Source organism: Rutilus rutilus, assembly GCF_951802725.1.
Source record: "Rutilus rutilus genome assembly, chromosome: 5".
Classification (NCBI taxonomy): Eukaryota; Metazoa; Chordata; class Actinopteri; order Cypriniformes; family Leuciscidae; genus Rutilus; species Rutilus rutilus.
The window spans coordinates 35,327,952-35,347,073 of NC_140213.1; the positions used below are offsets into that span (position 1 = coordinate 35,327,952).

At 37.6% G+C, this 19,122-nt stretch overlaps 1 protein-coding gene across 2 annotated transcripts in view; it reads left to right on the forward strand.

Annotated features, from left to right (window-relative positions):
• The window catches only part of tbxas1 (thromboxane A synthase 1 (platelet)), a 76,237-nt gene that overhangs the window by 45,602 nt on the left and 11,513 nt on the right, over positions 1-19,122 (forward strand). For both annotated transcript variants that reach the window (XM_084409178.1, XM_084409177.1), the window contains 5 exons: positions 380-496; positions 9,499-9,587; positions 9,688-9,836; positions 10,036-10,166; positions 10,250-10,591. In XM_084409178.1, the coding sequence (XP_084265304.1) occupies positions 380-496; positions 9,499-9,587; positions 9,688-9,836; positions 10,036-10,166; positions 10,250-10,591 (828 nt within the window). The remainder of the gene's footprint in view (positions 1-379; positions 497-9,498; positions 9,588-9,687; positions 9,837-10,035; positions 10,167-10,249; positions 10,592-19,122) is intronic.

Consider the following 19,122-nt stretch of genomic DNA (forward strand, 5'->3'; position numbering starts at 1 on the left):
ATTTTTTTAATGAGACCTCACCTGAAGACTAATGCTAAGGCCTGCTGTAGCACCTCTTGTGGCAAAACTAATAATGCAGCATACTTCTGTTGTGTTATGAAATGCATGTTTCAAATCCTCGATGCGTGAAATCAATGTTGCATAGGTTTAAGTTTTTGCGTAACTTAGTGTTTGCACATACTGTAGCTGTTTTGGGCCTGATCATTTCTACTGCTAACTATGCCTACTACACAATACTGGGTGCATTTAAAGGTAAATTATAAATGTTAAATGACAAACTGGTGGAATGCTTTAGGTTTAGCCCTAATCTAGTCCTTATATAAGCATGTCCTTTTGAGACATTTGAAGTGTACAAACCTCAGCTGTGTTCTCGATGCAGGCGACCAGGGGCATCACTAAACCCATGAGCGACAGTCTGATCATGCTGAGGGACGAACAATGGAAACGAGTGCGCAGCATCCTCACACCGACCTTCAGTGCTGCCAAGATGAAAGAGGTAAGCTTTGCTTTCTTACCTAAACGTGCTAAACAAACATTAAAGCTGTTCGAAAAAGCAATTGTTCTTATTATGCAATCACATTTTATGGCTTTGAGTTTATAAATCAAGTGCAGCTCTGTTGGAGCAGGCTGGAACAAAATCTTGGACCTGTCGTGGATCTCATATTTCCATAACAGCCATTAAAATAGTTTTTAGAAGTTGCATAAGATTTAAATGATCGTCATAAGATTTGCAGAATGCAGATAAGTTCACAAGGTCACACATAAACGTGTGTAGTTTGAAGTTTACATGGCATTGGGAGTGAGCTCATATATGTTTCAGGTCTTTTCCTATTTTTAAAATGTAATGGTTGATGTGTTGATCAAGGAACATGTTGAAAAATCTCAGTAAACCTCATCTGAGAGTCTTAAAGGCTGGGTAGGTGATTTGTTTCAGAAATGTTTGTGTTATGCTGGTTGAAAGTCTCTTCACATTCTGATAGCAATAACTAAGTTAACTGGTCTAATGTGTATGTGTATACTATATATATCGTCTGTGGAAGTTGTATAACCATAAAATGTTCATCCAATCATTGCATTCGGCTTTAAAGGGGTGGTATAATGCCCTTTTCACAAGAGTGTGTATGTGAAGTTTTAGCTCAAAATACCCCACAGATATTTTGTTAAATGTTAAAATTTTCACTTTTTGAGGGTGAGCAAAAACGCACCATTTTGTATGTGTTCCTTTAAATGCAAATGAGCTGCTGCTCCCGGCACAGAGGGCGGAGCTTCAACAGTTTGCACTCACACAGACATGCACTGAAAATTTCAAAAACTTTTAGCCTTTTATGTTCAAACCGGATTCAAACAATGATGGAGAGACTCAAGAAGAAGTGACATTCAACATGTAGAATGCAACTGGACGTTTCTGAATGGTTAGGTGATGAATTTATGTAGCTCATGTGTAGTTATCTTCTAGTCATTGATTAGCATATTCTGTCTTGATAATCTACAAATCGTGTTCCGGGGACGGGGTTTATGTAAATTTTAGGGTTGGTGATGTCACTAACCCGGGAGGAATGTTGTGTTGTCCCTACCAGCCTTTTGTTGTAGTCCATAAAAAGCGATTTCTTTAAAAGCAAATATCTCCCTTTGCTTTGAACTTTGAGCGTTGTAACTTTGCAGATGTTGTTTATGCTCAAACAGCAACATTACACACTGACTAAAGTTAGAAACGTGAAATCATAATCAAACACCCCTTTAACAAGCCTGTGTGTTTTCTCAGTCTCTTATCCTGTTCTGTGTCACTGGAGATTTGTTGTTAATGGAGACCGTATCAGGCTGCTTTCACAATGTGTAATTTTGGTGGAGCCTATTTGCACAATGTTTGTCATTACCTTTTTAAGCATTTTGGTGGAGCAGCGCCTGGACATGATACTAGACTATCGGTTTTCCCACAGTGAGAGATTGGAACTGAGAACTAAGAGAGTTTGACATTCATCTTTTTTTGTATCTCACATGTGAGAGAGAGCAAATCAGTGTGTTTCCTCTTCAACAGCCTTGCACTTTACATGCACTCTTTTCTGAAGAAATAAAACAGAGGAAGGCAGAAGAAAGTGAATAGGAAGGAAAGAGGTGTGGTAGTCAAGAGGAAAAGACAGATGAGAGAAAGATGAGGTCTCAAACTCTGAAAAATGAGTTTAGCGATTTACTCTCTGAGAGGAGAAAAGCACAGTCGATTTAATTCACATGACATCATTGAGATCAAGAAAACAACATGAAGTTGTCTGCTGAAAATGTATGAGTGGCTAGACATATGATAGTTGTGATCAGGAGGTCTTGGATGACAGCAGTTAATTGCTGTTTGTCCTCTTGCTAACATGTTTTGAAGCGCCAGCCATCACATCTTACATCATAGAACAGGATCGATTCTCAATCGTTCAACTGTGTCTCATGTGACTGACTCATTGTTCATTTACGAGCCGAATGATTGAATAGGATTAGTAAGTCACAGATTAAACGAGTCCTGCTTTAAATTACGTTGTCAATGTTGATTGCTCCACTGAAAACATCTTGTAGTCTGGGGTGTAATCTGTGTCTTGGAAACTGACCCTGTAAGTTTTTGTCTTCTTTCAGCCTTGCCAAGAATTTCAGATGATTTCATCTCCTAATAAAGAAAGAAAAACTTTTGGGATATACTTGTGCAGTCAGGGCCAAAAATACTTTTTTTCTGCAATGTAATACAACCATGTTTCTTTTTGTATCCACAAGAGTTTTTCTTAAAAAATTACACACATGTAGTACACACATAGAAAGACATTATACGTGTATGTATGTGTGTACACTACCGTTTAAAAGTTTGGGGTCAGTAAGAATTTCTTTTAAAGAAATTAATCATTTTATTTAGCAAGAAAAGAATGTATTCAATTGATCACAATTGACATTAAAGACATCATTAATGTTACAAAAGATTTCTATGTCAAATAAATTTGGACACACTTATTTGACTACACTCTCAGAAAAAAAAGTACAAAATCTGTCACTGTGGCAGTACCTTTTCAAAAGGTACACCTTTGTACCTAAAGAGTGCATATTAGTCTCTCAAAGGTACATATTGGTACCAAAAGTGAACATATTAGTTCCAAAAGTGTACATATTAGTACCTAAATGGTACATATTAGAACCCTTTTGAAGGGTACTGTCCCAGTGACAGTTTTTGTACCTTTTTTTCTGAGAGTGTATATTTTACAGATAATAGAATATCCTAATAGTAAAGTCATCAAAACTATAACAAGGGCTGCAGCAAACGATTATTTTGATAATCGATTAATCTAACGATTATTAGAACGATTAATCGACTAATCGTTGATTATTTCGCCGACTAATCAGTAAGTTTGGAACGATTATTCAGCTTTTTCAATTAGTTAAAACACTGAGTTATACATATTCTAACTATAATATAAAAAAAAGAAAACCACTTCAGCTTTTGAAATGGTTTTAATGAACTTTGAGGCAACTAAACAGGTCATTCTCTTTAAGTTTTCAGATTTCTGTCCAACTCAAATCACACACAAATGCTCTCTAACGTGTTGCTGTGTTTTCTTCTACCGCAATAGCATTTGTAACGGTTGCATTGCACTCTAGCGCTACAGCGCCGTAGCGGTCAAATCGCGATATTGCAGGCCCTTACATTAGGTCACGTGAGATCAAACGACTACTCGACAACAAGATATTTTGTCGACAATGTCGACTAATCGTTTCAGCCCTATGGAAGTATCCCTGATCACACACATACAGTAAATCACGGAAACTTCTATTTGATGTCTGCATTTACATCTGCAAGATGTATTTTTTTTGCGTTTGTCTGCAATGTCTCTAAGACATTTCCTGTCTGATGTTAAATAGACATTTAGAAAACGTCTTTAGATGTTTATGATTTAGAATGTATGTAAAACTGCTTTTTATAAGATGTTTGTACACAACAGATGTTTTCCAGATTAAGCGCTCTTTAGCAGACATCTTAGAGACGTTACCTATGCTATCTGGGACTGGAATAATTTAGTAACCAAAAAATTACCAAAAAACAATAAAAGACCTTTGTCTAGATCACAGCTCTGCACACTCTGGGCTTCTCTCAACTAACGACATGAGATATCGTAAATATCAATTATTATTCAAATGTCTTTGCCTTTGATCAACAGATTTTTTTTAAGATCACGGGAAACATACATTTGAGTGTTGTGGGTACCAAAATAATTTTACTAACAATCTTTCATTAAAATATAATTGCATTGTTTGAAAAGAAAATTGCATTGCAAAAAAACAAAACTGCATGTATTTATAGATCTACCTATGAACCAGTATGCATTAGTGATGTCATTTCCCTCCTCCAGCTGAAATGGTATGCATGTCCATCAGGATTGTCAGAGGTGTGTACTTCTGTGAGAGGAGAAAACAGTGATTGTTCTCGTTGTCTCACTTGCTCTCATACACACAGATATCCGTCACAGTGGAGTGACATTCACCCAAGCTAAATTCAGCATGGTGTGGCATCATTCAGGAGAAATCCGCACACATCACTCTATCTATCACAGTGTGAGAAAGAAATACAGCACAGTGCAAAGACACAAACTTCTAATGAGCTCGTAACCTTCTTTACAATCTGCTTTAATCCAAGTCTCAGAGCTCCGTCTTAAAGCATGTCCATTAACTTAATTACAGTAAACAGAGCCATAATGTTTGCATTTTAAAACCCACAGTATCGAGACCTTCCACTGTTAAATATTAGCTGCATCTGGCGGAAGATTTTATTTGCAATAAAACTGGGACCAAAATTCAGCTTTCCTGAATGTTTAATGTATAACTGAGCTCCAAGTTGTGAGTGTGTGTGTGTGTGTGTGTGTGTGTGTGCAAAAGTGTAGGCATGCACTTGCTGCCTGTATTGATTTTCATTAGCTGCGGTGTAGCGGTAGAAAGAGACAGTAGACACCTCTCCTGTCATTCTCCATCAGCCTTTCCAGTCGTCTTCATCTGCCTGCCTGCACGGAGTCAATATGCATCAACAAACACACACATGCATGCACACACACACACACACCTATTCATCTTATTTACCACCAAGTAAGGCTTCACTGAGATGTAATTTGTTCTAGTAAAACAGATAACTTGACCACAGGTGAATACAAAATGTGTTGGATAACAAAGCTTTTGCTTAGATTATATAGACACAATTTAGTTGCATTTGTGGGACTTCAAGGAACTGAATGCTTTGTAGTCTAAATGCTGGAAATCCCAAATAAATGGGAAAATCGAGACTGGAAGTCATTTAAGATCTGTTTTGAGGCTTAATAGTGAGCAGCCCATAGATTGCTCTTTAAGGGATCGTATGTGGTCATGAAATGAAGACTGTTCCAAAAGGTTAGAAATCTTTAGATAGCATCACGTGTACATGGCCATTCAAATGTTTTTGAAATAAGCCTCTCAATGCTCAAGGTTGCATTTATTTGATCAAAAACATGAAAATAGTAATAGTGTACATACATAGATACAGGTCCTTGAAATTGCTTGAAAAAAAATGATGGATGAAAAAAAATCCATATTATTCCCTCCGGTCCGCTAATGTGTTATAACACTTCTTGGCCTATGCATACTAGCTTGCTTGATTTACGTTAGTTACGCGCATTTACGCGTTACGTTAAGTGTTTCCCGCATGAGGTACTTTGTGTTGTACATTGCCATGACGTTCACACGTGCACGAAACGGGGGTAATCGAGCTCTCGAATTCCGAAGCCCGGACTCATCACACCAAAGTGACCGGATTATTCACCACACCGTACCACCCCCGGGGGCCGCCATTGGCTAACAAGCCATCACCTGCTGTTAGCATTCCATTGACTCCCATTCGTTTTGGCGTTACTTTGACAGCGAATAACTTTACATCTGAGGCGTTTAAAGACTCCATTTGTCCATTGTTTATTTCGAAAGAAACACGATAATGTATAAAAGGCTCCATTACCTTGTATCTTACGTTATGGCCCCGTAGAAGCCGTTTTTGTAAAAATAGGCTAACGATTGCGTCATAACCACGCGACTCTCTGGAAATTACCGTATAGACAGGAAGAGAAGCTCGCAGTCAATCGGGGGGACGTGGAGATGCATAAAGTCCGGTAAAGTCAAGGGAGAAGCCCATAGAGAGTCATAAAGTTGCTCCTGCTCCTAGCTCATGGACAGCTCTTACTCACGCTCTCCGTCTCTGCAAGATTCGGAAGGGAATGATTCAGATTTCTCTTGGCACAGCTACTAGAAAACAGACAGGTTGCTCACATCACATCTACGTCGTCAAGCTCAGTTTGAGTCTGCGCAGTACGCTCAGCCATCAGGAAGTGAGTGCTTCTAGCCTGGGTGCCAGCCCGAACCCCGCCCACAACATTTTTTGGTCGGGAAGTTCGGTCTGGACTCGCTCCGTTGAGGAGCTATTATGCCCGAACAAAAATTGTTCGGACCAATCAAATTGTCAGGGCGGGCTTTATACGATGATTGACAGATGAGCAACGGTAACGTAATCATCCACGTCACCAAAGAGCGCTTGATTTGAATTAGTTTACAACAAAGACGACTGCTGCTGGAGAATTGAGATTTCACGAGTTCACATTTACAAATAAGTCAGATAGAATAAATGCGTATATAAGATTTCACACAAATAAGTCGATAGAATAAATGCGTATATGACGTGCTGTCCGAGGAGAGGGCTTTGGGCTCGGTAGCCATACTCCCCCGTATTCCTGGTTGTGAGAGAACAAGACAAGAGTGAGGATTCGGGGTGGTGGAGGGATGCTGAAAAACTGTCAAGGAGTGTTAGGTAAGTTTACAGAGTGAATATGCTTCCTCATGCTGATAGAAAGGGTAACGTTAGACATGGTATTGTTTGATGACAAGTTGATATTGGATTGATTATTTGTACGTGCTCCTCCCGAACTTTGTTTATGAAACATCATGTGTAGATTCCGCCATCGCGTCTGTTATATCGACAGCGCATTCATTTTAAAAGAGGAACAGAGAGCCGCGACATTTTGTTGGTTGAAAATATGAATGAAGAACATGAGTCATTTACTCCGTTGCTCTGATTGGTTGTAGGTCTATCCAATTGAGTGCAGAGTTATTTTTTTTTCTGGTTTGGTTGAGACACGCCCCATAATCAAATCTCTATGGAGAAGTATCAGACTCACATTCTGACTAGAATCTGAGTATGACGACGTCAGGCTAGAGTGCTTCTAATTTGCTTCACTTTTCTCCGTTGAAACCTATGGGGTCGCTGTGTCCAGTTTATATACTGTCTATGGCACGAAACTACTACGATGGAACCTCAACGTTTCACAGACACACTGTGAAACATTGCAAAAATAGGCTGAAACGATGTAACCTTGCTCTCTTTTGAAATGTGTCCCCACATTAAGTCGTTGAATTTGAGGGTATTGGACCAGGAAAGTCCTTGAATTTGAAATTAACCAAGGTGTGGGAAACCTGATTCTAATAGCTGAATTGATGCTCAAAAAACATTGTTGAAAACAGTTGTGCTGCCTAATATTTTTGGTAACAATGCAAAAGTTTTTACTGTCAATTATGATCAGTTTGATTCAGAATATATACATTTCTTTCAAAAATAGACTAGCTGGTAGTCCCGCTAGTAAACAACCTAACTGGCTAAACCTAACAGTTATCACCTTAAGATGGTTAAGCTTGCTTTATCAGTTAGCAGGGATTTAAAAATGTGCTATTTTACCTAATATGTTTGTGCATTATTTATTTTTATGCTTATCATAACGTTAGCTGAACAATATGCTAACATCAAACTCTATTGGAAACTATTGTTTTGATTGCTGGTTTCTAGCATAAGACACTCCAATGCCTGCTTAGGTTGTTCATCTGTACGACCTGCCTGAACTCGCCAGGCTAAAATAGCATGGATATTTATGGTGAATGTTGGTGTAGTCCAAGTAGTCTATTACCAGGGTAACTTAAAGACAGAATTGATGAGAAACTGCACGATAATCAGGTTTGGCTGAGTAATTGGATGCTGAATTGGTATCGCTGGCTTCATTGTGAAGTAGAATGTCCTGGAGATCTGGAAACAGAGCACCCTGTTTATAGCATTTCTCCTTTTCGCATGCTTCTGTTCCTTCCTTTTATCTTTCTTACCTTCCTCTTATACAGACTAGTCCTGTATCTCTTTCTCTCGCTTTCTCCTCCTGAGCAGACAGGATCAATAGGTCTCCTATATGAGCTGCTGGCTTATCACGGCTGCAGTCATGGGTGTCAGGGAGGAAAGCCATAGCCTTGAACACTGAGAGTGGACAACCTCTCATCTCACCCAGATACAGAGGAAGAGATTGCAGGCGTGAAGAAGTGCAGTTTCGAGAATAGTGCATCTAGAGTACCTTAATCTGTCTCGAGCCCTTTGTGTCATTTCTTGTCCTCTGCTTATGAATGAATAGACCAAACTAAACAGGCCAGGCTATGTAGTCTGTTCCTTTCTGCCTCTTATAAAAGAAATACAGTTTGAAAGCAAAAGAAAATATTTTAGGAGGTGTTAAATAAAAAAAGATTTTTAAATGTTATTGCGGATGCTGGACTGCAATACATATTTGTTATATGCACACACAGACACATTTTACCGTGGTATTCTTTGATGTTCTTTAGCGCACTATATATGTAAATACCATGGTATATTAATATGGTATTTGTTCAGCATCATACCATATATCAGACCAGCTAAAAATTCTGTTTTCTAGGCCTGGAAAGTCATGGAAATGAAATCTTGAAAGTCGGCATAATATGAATATTCACTCTATGTTATATATATATCTTGTTGTGAATGATTCGTGCAGAAGTTTGAACTGTCTTTTTTATTAAAAATTATTATCTCTGGTCTCTCCAAGATATTGCTCTTTGTTTACAAACATTTGTGAGCAAATCAACTCTTTTGAGTCAGTACTTTTGAATTAGTCAGTTGAACCAATTCACAAATTGGTCAAAATGATTTATTAATGATCATCCTGCATTTGAATTGAGCAAATTCTCATTTAGTAACTCACAAATGACTATAAGAAAAGTCATAGAAAGTGTGGGAATCCTGATGGCACTTTTCGCTTAAGATCACTGTACCACGGTACTGTCACAGATACACAACAGTATTTACAAATGGTGTTTTAAACTGTTTTGTGGTTCTTATATCAATATATTAATCAGTTGTTTCTTAAGATCGTAAAATTGAGCCCTGTTCCCATTGGTCATGCTCTCTGGAATCAAAAGCTGTTAATGGACTCGCCTCATGGCTATTTCCCATGTGCTTTTCAGGACAGATCTGGGGAAAAGGGAATTATACAATCAGCAGAGTCTACATTTATTCTGTGTGTTTTTTTACTGTATTTATTCCTTGTTATCGGCTCGGCAGTAACTTACAACTTGTAATCCAAATCCTTTGTTCTTGTTTTGTGGTGCTTACTGATTCTGATATCTTTGCAGATGGTTCCCCTCATCAACACGGCCACAGAAACATTACTGAGAAACCTGAAGAGCCACGCTGAGTCCGGTAACAGCTTCAACATCCACAAGTATGAGTTTCTATAAGTACTGTATATGTGTGTGAGCACATTAATCTTCTTAATATTTTGTAGACATTGTGATGAGCTTTTAATAATGTCTTTTTTGCAGGTGTTTCGGCTGCTTCACAATGGACGTAATTGCCAGTGTTGCGTTTGGTACGCAGGTGGACTCTCAGAACAATCCAGACGACCCCTTTGTGCACCATGCCTCCAAATTCTTCGCTTTTACCTTCTTCAAACCCATCATGATATTCATTTGTACGTTCAACCACCACATCTAGAGCACAATCCCGGACAGCATTTATATCTGTCTTGGACAGCTTGGACAGTCCTTCCGACAGATGATAATATGAAACTTTTCATTATGCTGATATTGTGATTAGCATATTTATTATCTGAGTGAGAGGGAAAAGTACAATTTTCTAACTGTGTCCCTTTTTTCCTGGTTTTGCTGTAGTGGCATTTCCATTTCTCCTTCAGCCATTTGCTGCCCTACTTCCGAATAAATCGAGGGATGAGATGAACTACTTTTTTATCCAATGTATCCAAAAGATGATTAAACAGAGAGATGATCTTCACCCTGAACAGGTATGGCCATGAACAAACAAATGAATGAGACATCATCGGTATCAACCGCATAAACAAGCGTGTGGGTTGTTTGTCGTCTAAAGCGACGGCGAGACTTCCTGCAGATGATGCTGGACGTCAGAACCAGCAACACGCGTTTGTCTTTGGAGCACTTTGACGTGGTCAACGACGCCGATGAGCAGTCTTGCACCGAACAGGGGATGGACAACGTACAAGAAGACGTTCCTGGAAACGAGTCCACCAAGCGCGTCCAGCAGAAGAGAATGATGACAGAGGATGAGATTGTCGGTCAGGCCTTCATCTTTCTGTTGGCCGGCTATGAGACGAGCAGCAACACGCTAGCTTTCACGTGCTACCTGTTAGCGCTCTATCCGGAGTGCCAGAAAAAACTCCAAGAAGAAGTGGATGAATTCTTCACCAAACACGTGAGTTGAGTTGTATTTGGAAACCGTTATTTATTTTATTCTCGTTTTTGAGAACGCCTCTTTATTTCACATCCTGCACATACAATTTGTGGAATAACTGGCATTCTCTTCAATGTTTTCAGAAGTCTTTCGTCATATTAGTTCTGCTGTGGGTGCCCAGAAATGCCATTATGATTCAGAAAATGCTTTTTGGAAATATTTGTTTTTGTCCTCCATCTCTTTGTGATGCATTATCTGCCCTTTAGAGAGTTGGAGTGTTTCTTCTCATCAGTTTTGAAGGTCTGCGTGAGCTGGCATGTTTCTCAGAAAACCATTAACTGTTAGAACTGTTTCATTTTAAATTTACAGGGCCCAGAACTAATGTTTTATGGGTGGGCCACATCTTAGCTGGGCCTAATGAGTAGACTATATCATAGGCTGCGGAAATGTTCAGAGACATAAATAAAAGGAAAAATAAGAAAAAAGTTCACATCACATCAGACTTTTATTTTTTTCTGTTGATATCCTTAGTTGTAATGATGTTGTTTTTTTTCAGGTAAATACCCTTAACAGTGGGTAGGAAGAAAATACTTAAATATTGTGTCAGCTTAATAGAAATGAAATATTTGCCATACAGTATATGTTCGCATATTTTAAAAATGAATGTAATACATTATATTTATATTATATTACCATGATATTAAATGAATAATATTCTACCTACCATTATTACTGTTAGATGTATAAACCTAAAAAACATTACAATTATAAATGATGAATATCAACATAACATTTTTAAAATATGATGATTACAGAATTTCCCTATAGCATTTTGAGAGCTGTTGAATGGATTCTTAAACACCTCTGATTGGCCATTGCGTTCACATGCTCAACTTATATGTCTCTGATTGGCCATTGTGTTCATACGCTCAACATATATCTATGTGATTGGCAATTGTGTTCACGCACTCAACATATATGTCTGTGATTGGCCATTGTGTTCACACGCTCAACATATGTGATTGCCTACAATGATCAACGCTTCAAAAACATGTCTTCACCGAGCGCTAACACAGATACACACTGGAGCGTTTGAAAGCAGGCGTCTATCAGCGGATCCGTCTATCAGTGGATATATTAGGGATCCGCTGATCCGCCTGCTTTCAAACGCTCCCGTGTGTATCCGTGTAAGCAGTTCATGCCATGCAAGAGTCTGTGCCACAGTGATAGGTTGTTGTAGAGGGTTGCCAGGGTGTTGCTATGTGGAGGTCTGAGTTATTTTTAGCATGCCACTGTTCGGTTCCTAGGATGTTTTAGGACGTTGCTAGGGCGTTTGTAATTATCTTTCTTTCTGAGGTGTGAATCTAGGAAATGCCAGGGAAAGCAAAGAACACAGCTCTCCTCAACAAGCAATCAAGTTGTTCAAATGTATAGTGGTACTTGGTTTAGCAAACACCACTAATAAAGAGAAAGACAGCCAGATGGGTTACATTTGAAACAATATCAGAAAAGCTGCAGCATTGTGACAGTTATAGCAGGCTTGTACAAGTGCTCAGTTTGCAGTAAATCTGCTTAGATCATTTACTCTCCTCTATAAATATAGTGCCAGTTTGCTGTGATGATGGCGGTTCTGCTGATTTGATGTCTTATGTTTGTGCATAATGTGCATACTCATGAAAGACAGAGATGGATTCTTGATTGATTCTCTGAAACCTTGTAATCTGTGCCGCAGAGCGCTTGAGAGGGGTTGATGGTGATGAGGAGGAGGGTCAGATGTGGATAGAAGAGCCTCTAAATCAGCTTACATTATTGGGGGAACATTCTGGCTCTCTCGCGTTTGCTTTTTCATGTTCGTTCCCCATTATCTCAAGGGATCACACTTCCCTTCGGTCTGAGCTTCTACCATCTCAAATAAACAAAACACTTTGCAAGATTCTGCATAATGCGTTTTTAATGGAATCCGTGGAAATAAAGAGTATATGTGTGTGAACTGCTAGACAGGAGAATAAAGAAATGGAGAGAATATAATCAATATTTAGTAGTTGTAAGGGTGTGGCCAAGAACAGGCAGTGAATAGATTGGATTTATTTCTCCAAAAAAATTAATTATATACAGGGGCAGATATAATTAAAGTAATTTCCAAAAATAAAGTCCATATAAAAATCAAAGACTTAAGATGGAAATTAACTGAATCTAACAAAAAAATAAAACAAACCTAGAAAATAAATAAATCTCCCCAGTTAACAAAATAATAAACAAACACTAAAGATCAGCAGATCATGATGTTACTGTGGCTGGATAGATCTCCCCTCTGAGATTCACCACTAGATATACTCTTTAGCCTCTACCAAACAAAAATAAGAGGTAAATATCAAAAGAAAGCGTTCCCCAATTAACAATAATAATTACAACAAAATATACACTGTATCGTACCTAACATAATGCAATCAAATAATTGAAGCACAATACAAAAACTACTCCAAACAAACAGAACAAAATGAAACTGAATGAAACTAAATAAAAGATTCCCTCCGATTTGAATTACGATGGTACAGTCCAATTTCCTCCGGAACAGTACAAGTTTGGAGGCTAATGCCCCGCCTCTCCCTTTGTTTCCTGACACATGGAATGCGGCCGTTCACTCCATGGACCAGAAGAATCTAGGACTCAGGTAGAGTTTAACAGCAAAAGAGAATATAAGTAGTGTGCACCCTTCTATATATTCAAACTTTAATAAACCGTTTACTCTTTAATAAACTTGATAACTTGTCCTGTGGTTATTTCTTATCCTAAGGGAATTTAAAAATAAAATAAACCCTATTAAATTAAACTTCAAAATAGACTTCAAAATAGACAATTTCAATCATGGTAGAGTTAAATTGTGAAGTGAGCTACGCACCCGTCACAGTAGTTCGCTAAGACTTAGCCTATTATTGCTCATACTTAGGGTTTTAGGGATTTAAACACATCTCTAACCTAAACAAAGTCACACATTTTTGCTGCAAACATGAGCGATACCTTAAATTATGCAACTTGTTGCAGTAAGATGTGCTATTATTTTTCTAACATCTGTTTTTTGCCAATCCTCAAGCCATTTCCAGTTCTATATCTTCAAGCACGAATTCTTAAACTTGAGAATATTTCAATTACACATTTGCATGTTCATGGTTCTTTAATGTTGGTTAATGGTCGCATGACATGGAAGTAAACAATGTATTTCTACATCTTTTTTGCGGTTTTATTTTGATTGTTTTTCATTTTAAAATCGTTTATTTATTTTTGTGAGAGATTGTTAGCTTTTTGTCAACTCAACAACCCCATCATTTCTACCACTTTCAACTAAAAACTGACAACTTTTTAATGCGTTCTGGCCGTTCATTTACACGACAACAGCATTTTGGAGACCTAAAAACACAAACTTTTGGAAACGGGTTTCAAATTGCACGTTTTTGCAAACGATACCATTATTGTCTCTTGTGTAAACTACAAAAATGTATAAATTTTTACGCCATTTTTTGTTTTATTCAAAGCTTAGATAACATAGATATCTTTTAAAATTATACAATATTTCATTTTGAAAAATGTATTAAATAACTAATACTGAATATTATCGATTAATTATTATTATTATTGACACCAGTTTGTGATTAATTAATGAATTTTTTTAAATTGCATTTTATTTTATTTGACAAATAACATTTTAGTTTTTGTCAATTTACCGCTGATACTAGCAATGTGCGCCATCAAGCACCACTTCAAGAAATCCAGTTTAATTTTGCCGTCTGTCATCATATCCGTCAGCCAGTTTTCTCATTTCACGATGAAGTTTCAGAGCTCTCACTTTTGCTTTCTCTCTAATGGTGTACACTTGATGAACCTGCATCTCTTGAATTCTGATACCTGCAGCCGAGGCCTGGCAGCCGCCCATCGGAGAAAGGGATCAAACACAGCATTAGTTCAGCTCTGCGTCCTTCTGTCTACTCTTTCATCTCATTCGCTCATTCTTCTTCGCCCCAACCCCTCCCCCCTCCCCTTCTGCTTCTCTTTCAATTTAAGCACTCTCTTTCCACTTCTAATTTCTCCTCTCTGGAAGTCGGGGTCTTTTTCAGAGTGGATTAATGTTCTGCGGAGCTTTTAGGGGGATCGTTTATCTTTAGTACTGTAGATTGTGTAGAGATCATATGAGAGTATCCTTGGAAAATAGAAGAAATATGAGGGTGTTTTTCTTTTGTGTTAATGTATGCTCAGTCCTGTTAGTCTAAAAAATGTGGTCTGAAGGGATTTCTCATGGTAATGCATCATTTATTTGATGGTTTTCTTATGCAACACATCTGGCAAAGAGCACATCACGCTAACTCATCGCACTTTACATTTTGAGGTTAGCTGATCCCCGGGATGGAAAATAAACTGAAGAGATTTTTTTTTATAAACCCACTTGCCATGAAGTTTTCAAATAAAAAAGCTTATGGCAGAAGTTATAAAAGCAGTAAGCATTACAAACAGCACAATAAAACTCAAGCTCAGCCTTGGCCTTGTCTCATGACTCCTCGCGTCCTAAGTCGACTGTATAGCAGGCAATAACTTAACACTGTCTTTATATCAAGCTGCTGGGGATCCATCCACAAAGACATCTGGCCTGGTTTTTAGTGAAGGTCAGACTCATCTAGCCCGCTGCTATAATGTCTATCAGCACTATCGTGTTTAGCTCAGTGTCTTCAGCTCCTCCTTCAGAGTGCTTTTATTCACTAAACGCCCCTCACCGTGTGCGTCCCGCTCTCAGTTTTGGCTTTAAAAAGCTTCTCAAATGTCACTCTCCTCACACATCCTGCGAGACGGCGCTGAAAGTGTTTCGTACTAAAACGCACTAGAGTGTAACACCACCGAGGGTGTCAACCAGTTTCCCGTAAGAAATAATATTTAATGATTTAAAAGTAATTTAAAGCTCATTTAAAAATGTTCCTTCCCACTGAAATAAAACAAAATTCTCTCTGCCATAGCTACCAGATATCATTTGTATGTGCATATAGATTCAAATATGATGCAGCAGTTACACCATGTTTGATATCTCACAGTTATCATGCAGCGTGTTTGACTGTGTAAGTGCAAATGAGATTTGAGAGTTAGGGTGAGTTGAATATTTTTGTGAATACGAAAAATCGATCCTATTGCTTGTGAAAACCTGGACTATCGTATTGACTTGTTTATGCTGTTTGTTTTTTTCTATATCAGTGTTATTATCTTTTACTTTTTATTGTAGTTTGTTTGTTTTATTAATATTTTGAATTAGCTTCTATATGTTTAGTTTTCATGTTTATTTTTGTTTAATTTTTAGTAATTATTATTATTTATTTTTTTTGACTTTTTAAAATATTGCTATTTAGGTTACATTTTATTTTTATTTATGTATTTCTCCAGTTAATAATTTTAGTGCTTAAACTTTTTTCAGTTTATTGCCTAGGCAACATTTATAATTTTCATTTATAGTTTAAGATTGTGCTTACACTTTATTTTAAGGTGTCTTTTGTTCCAGTGTAATTATAGATTTTTTTAATACTGAGTAATATTAATTAACTACATATACCTACTAAAGGGTTAAGGTAGGATTAGGGTTTGGTTTATAGGGTTAGTTGTATGTAATTATGCTTAATTTATAGTCATTACTATAATTACATGTAACTTGTAACAAGGACAGTGTAAAATTAAGTTTATAACTAATATTTATATTATTACTAATATTTTTTTATTTCAATGAACATATGTTTTTAACAGTTTTAGTTAACAATAATAACCCTGTTTTAAATAGTTACAGCATCTGGTCACTGGAAAAGAGCAGCTTAGACATCCAGTAAAATTTCTTCTTTTGGGTCCTTCTGAAAAACAGTCATATGGGGTTAGAATGGCGTACCTGGAGTAACTAATGACAGAAATTTCGTTTTTGGGTGAACTATCCCTTTAAGAATCTGTGGAGGTGACTGTGATAAATGACCAGTTCTTACTTACACACCCATGACCTTAACAAACAATATGTCAAGGGTGAATTCTGGAATTACTGTCATCGATTTGCCAGTTTGATTTTTTTTTTTTTTTTTACCAGTGGGACAGTTTAAGTGGCAAACACGTAAATGCCTCGCTCGACTGACTCAATGAATGTGTCACCGGCTGCACGCATTGTATCTGCCGGTCTAGCCTTTCATTTTCCCTTCTCGGGCTGCGTGGTGCCTCCCCGGGTGCCCGTCATTAATTTGCCTTTTTTATCTGCATAAATAACAGGGAGCTGAAGCGGAGCGCTACCTAATGAGTCATCCAGAGGTGGGAGATGGGGGCAAAGGGGCCAGAAACTGAGCAAAATTACATGTTTCCAGCTAAGACCTCTCCCACAGAGAGAGAGAGAAAGGGAAAGAGATGAAGGGCGGAAGGAAGACGACAAATACATGTTTTTTTTCTCACTTTCTTTTTTCAGGAGAAGGGAAACAATTGGGTGAAAACATGTTTGGGTCAAGGACAATAAAAGGAAGAAAAAAAATCTAAAAAGTTCAAAAGTCAGTAAGTTTTATAATGTTTTTGACAAAGTCAAAAGGCTGCACCCAGGCTGATTAAATAAATGCAAAGTAAAACGGTATTGTGGTACAATATTGTGAAATATTATTACAATTTAAAATAACAGTTTTCTTTTAAAATGTAATTTATTTCTGTGATGGCAAAGCTGAAGTTTCAGCATCATTACTCCAGTCGCCAGTCACATGATCCTTCAGAAATCATTCTAATATTCGGATTTGGTGCTCAGGAAACATTTCCTATTATTAGCAATGTTGAAAACAGTTGTGCTGCTTAATTTTTTTGTGGAAATCATGGTGATTTTTCTTTTCAGGATTCTTTGATGAATTGAAAGTTTAAAAGGACAGCATTTATTTGGAATATAAATCTTTTGTAACATTAGAAATGCCTTTACTGTCACTTTTGATCAATTTAATGCATCCTTGCTAAATAAAAGTTAATTTCTTAAAAAAAAAAAAAAAAAAAAACTTACTGGCCCCAAACTTTTAAACAGTAGTGTATATTCACAGTTTTTGAAACACTAACATTTTATGGCATTTTATCTCCCAAATGTTATTACTGTAATAATTTATTTTTAATACAGATTAGTTTTCTTTCAACATGTTGCCAAAAAAATTGCTATAGTGTATAAATGCTGATGTGAAAGAGTCGTAGATTAGTTTGAGAGATGAGTTTGACTTCTAACATGCAAACCACCCGTTGCAAGCATTTACACTGGCAGGAATTTCCCGTCAGTGCAAGAGACATCTTATTTCTTCAAAAAAGTCTTGGACTGATATATGCTACTATCCCTCATGTCAACCTGTATGAGAAAATGTAAATATTTGTACTGAAAAAGAACACAAAAGCACCATAAAGATTGATGTGCAGCCTTCCAAGTCTTTAGGAGTCATACGATAGCCAATTTTTTTTTAACAATTTAATGGTGCCCTTGCATGGATTATTTTATTATTTTAGAATGTTTCCTGGGGTGCCCTTATAATGTTAGTGTGTTTTAGATCAAAATTTGTTATAATTTAGAAATAAAAGGCATTTTTCCTAGCCTGATTTTAGCCTCTGATTTGAACGCTCTGTTTGAAGGGGCGTGTCTGTGTGAGACTTCAGTGTAAACGCCCACTGCTGTGATTGGCTGCTGTGAGACTTCAGTGTAAATGCCCACTGCTGTGATTGGCTGCTGTGAGACTTCAGCGTAAGCCTGTTGATCACGTGAATGAAGATCTTATCATTGCAACGCAGTTTCTGCACTCTCACTAATGATTTCACCAATGCAAACATGATGTACGTACAGTAAGAGCTTCGTTGTGCAGTGTAACAGCGTCATTGATTTCATAACGAGTTTTGGCAAGTGTCCAGATAAACTCGCGCTGTGTGATTGACAGCTTGGGCGACTGGAAAGGGATTGTTCTTTGATCGCTATCTGTATATTAATCACAGTTTAAGTAAGATTATTTTCATCCTACTAAGAGAAACGACGTGAAGTTGATCGTTTAGTCACTGGCTTGATTTACTGATGCATAAACAGTATTGAACGACTTTGAGAGAAAGATTATCTGTCTGAACTTGAACAATTACACATCAGACATTCACATAACCCACTGGTTCTTCAGAGGCTCGGATGAAGGAACTAAGAAAATACATTTGTGTTCATTTGTACATCCAAACACTGAGCAACTGCTATGCTTCGCTCGTTTGCAAGCCATGACGTCTCTCGAGGAAAAATGATTCGGACGATGATTCGGCGGCGCAGTTCCGCCTGGCCTTGAACATGGGCTGGCATATGCAAATTTTTGGAGGCGTACATATTAATGATCCCGACTGTTGCGTCACAGTCGGTGTTATGTGGAGATTCGCCTATTTTTCAGGGGTGTTTTTCAAAAACGAGATTTAAATAAGAAGGAGAAAACAATGGTGCTTGAGACTCACTGTATGCCATGTCCATGTACTGAACTCTTGTTATTTAACTATGCCAAGATAAATTCAATTTCAAATTCTAGGGC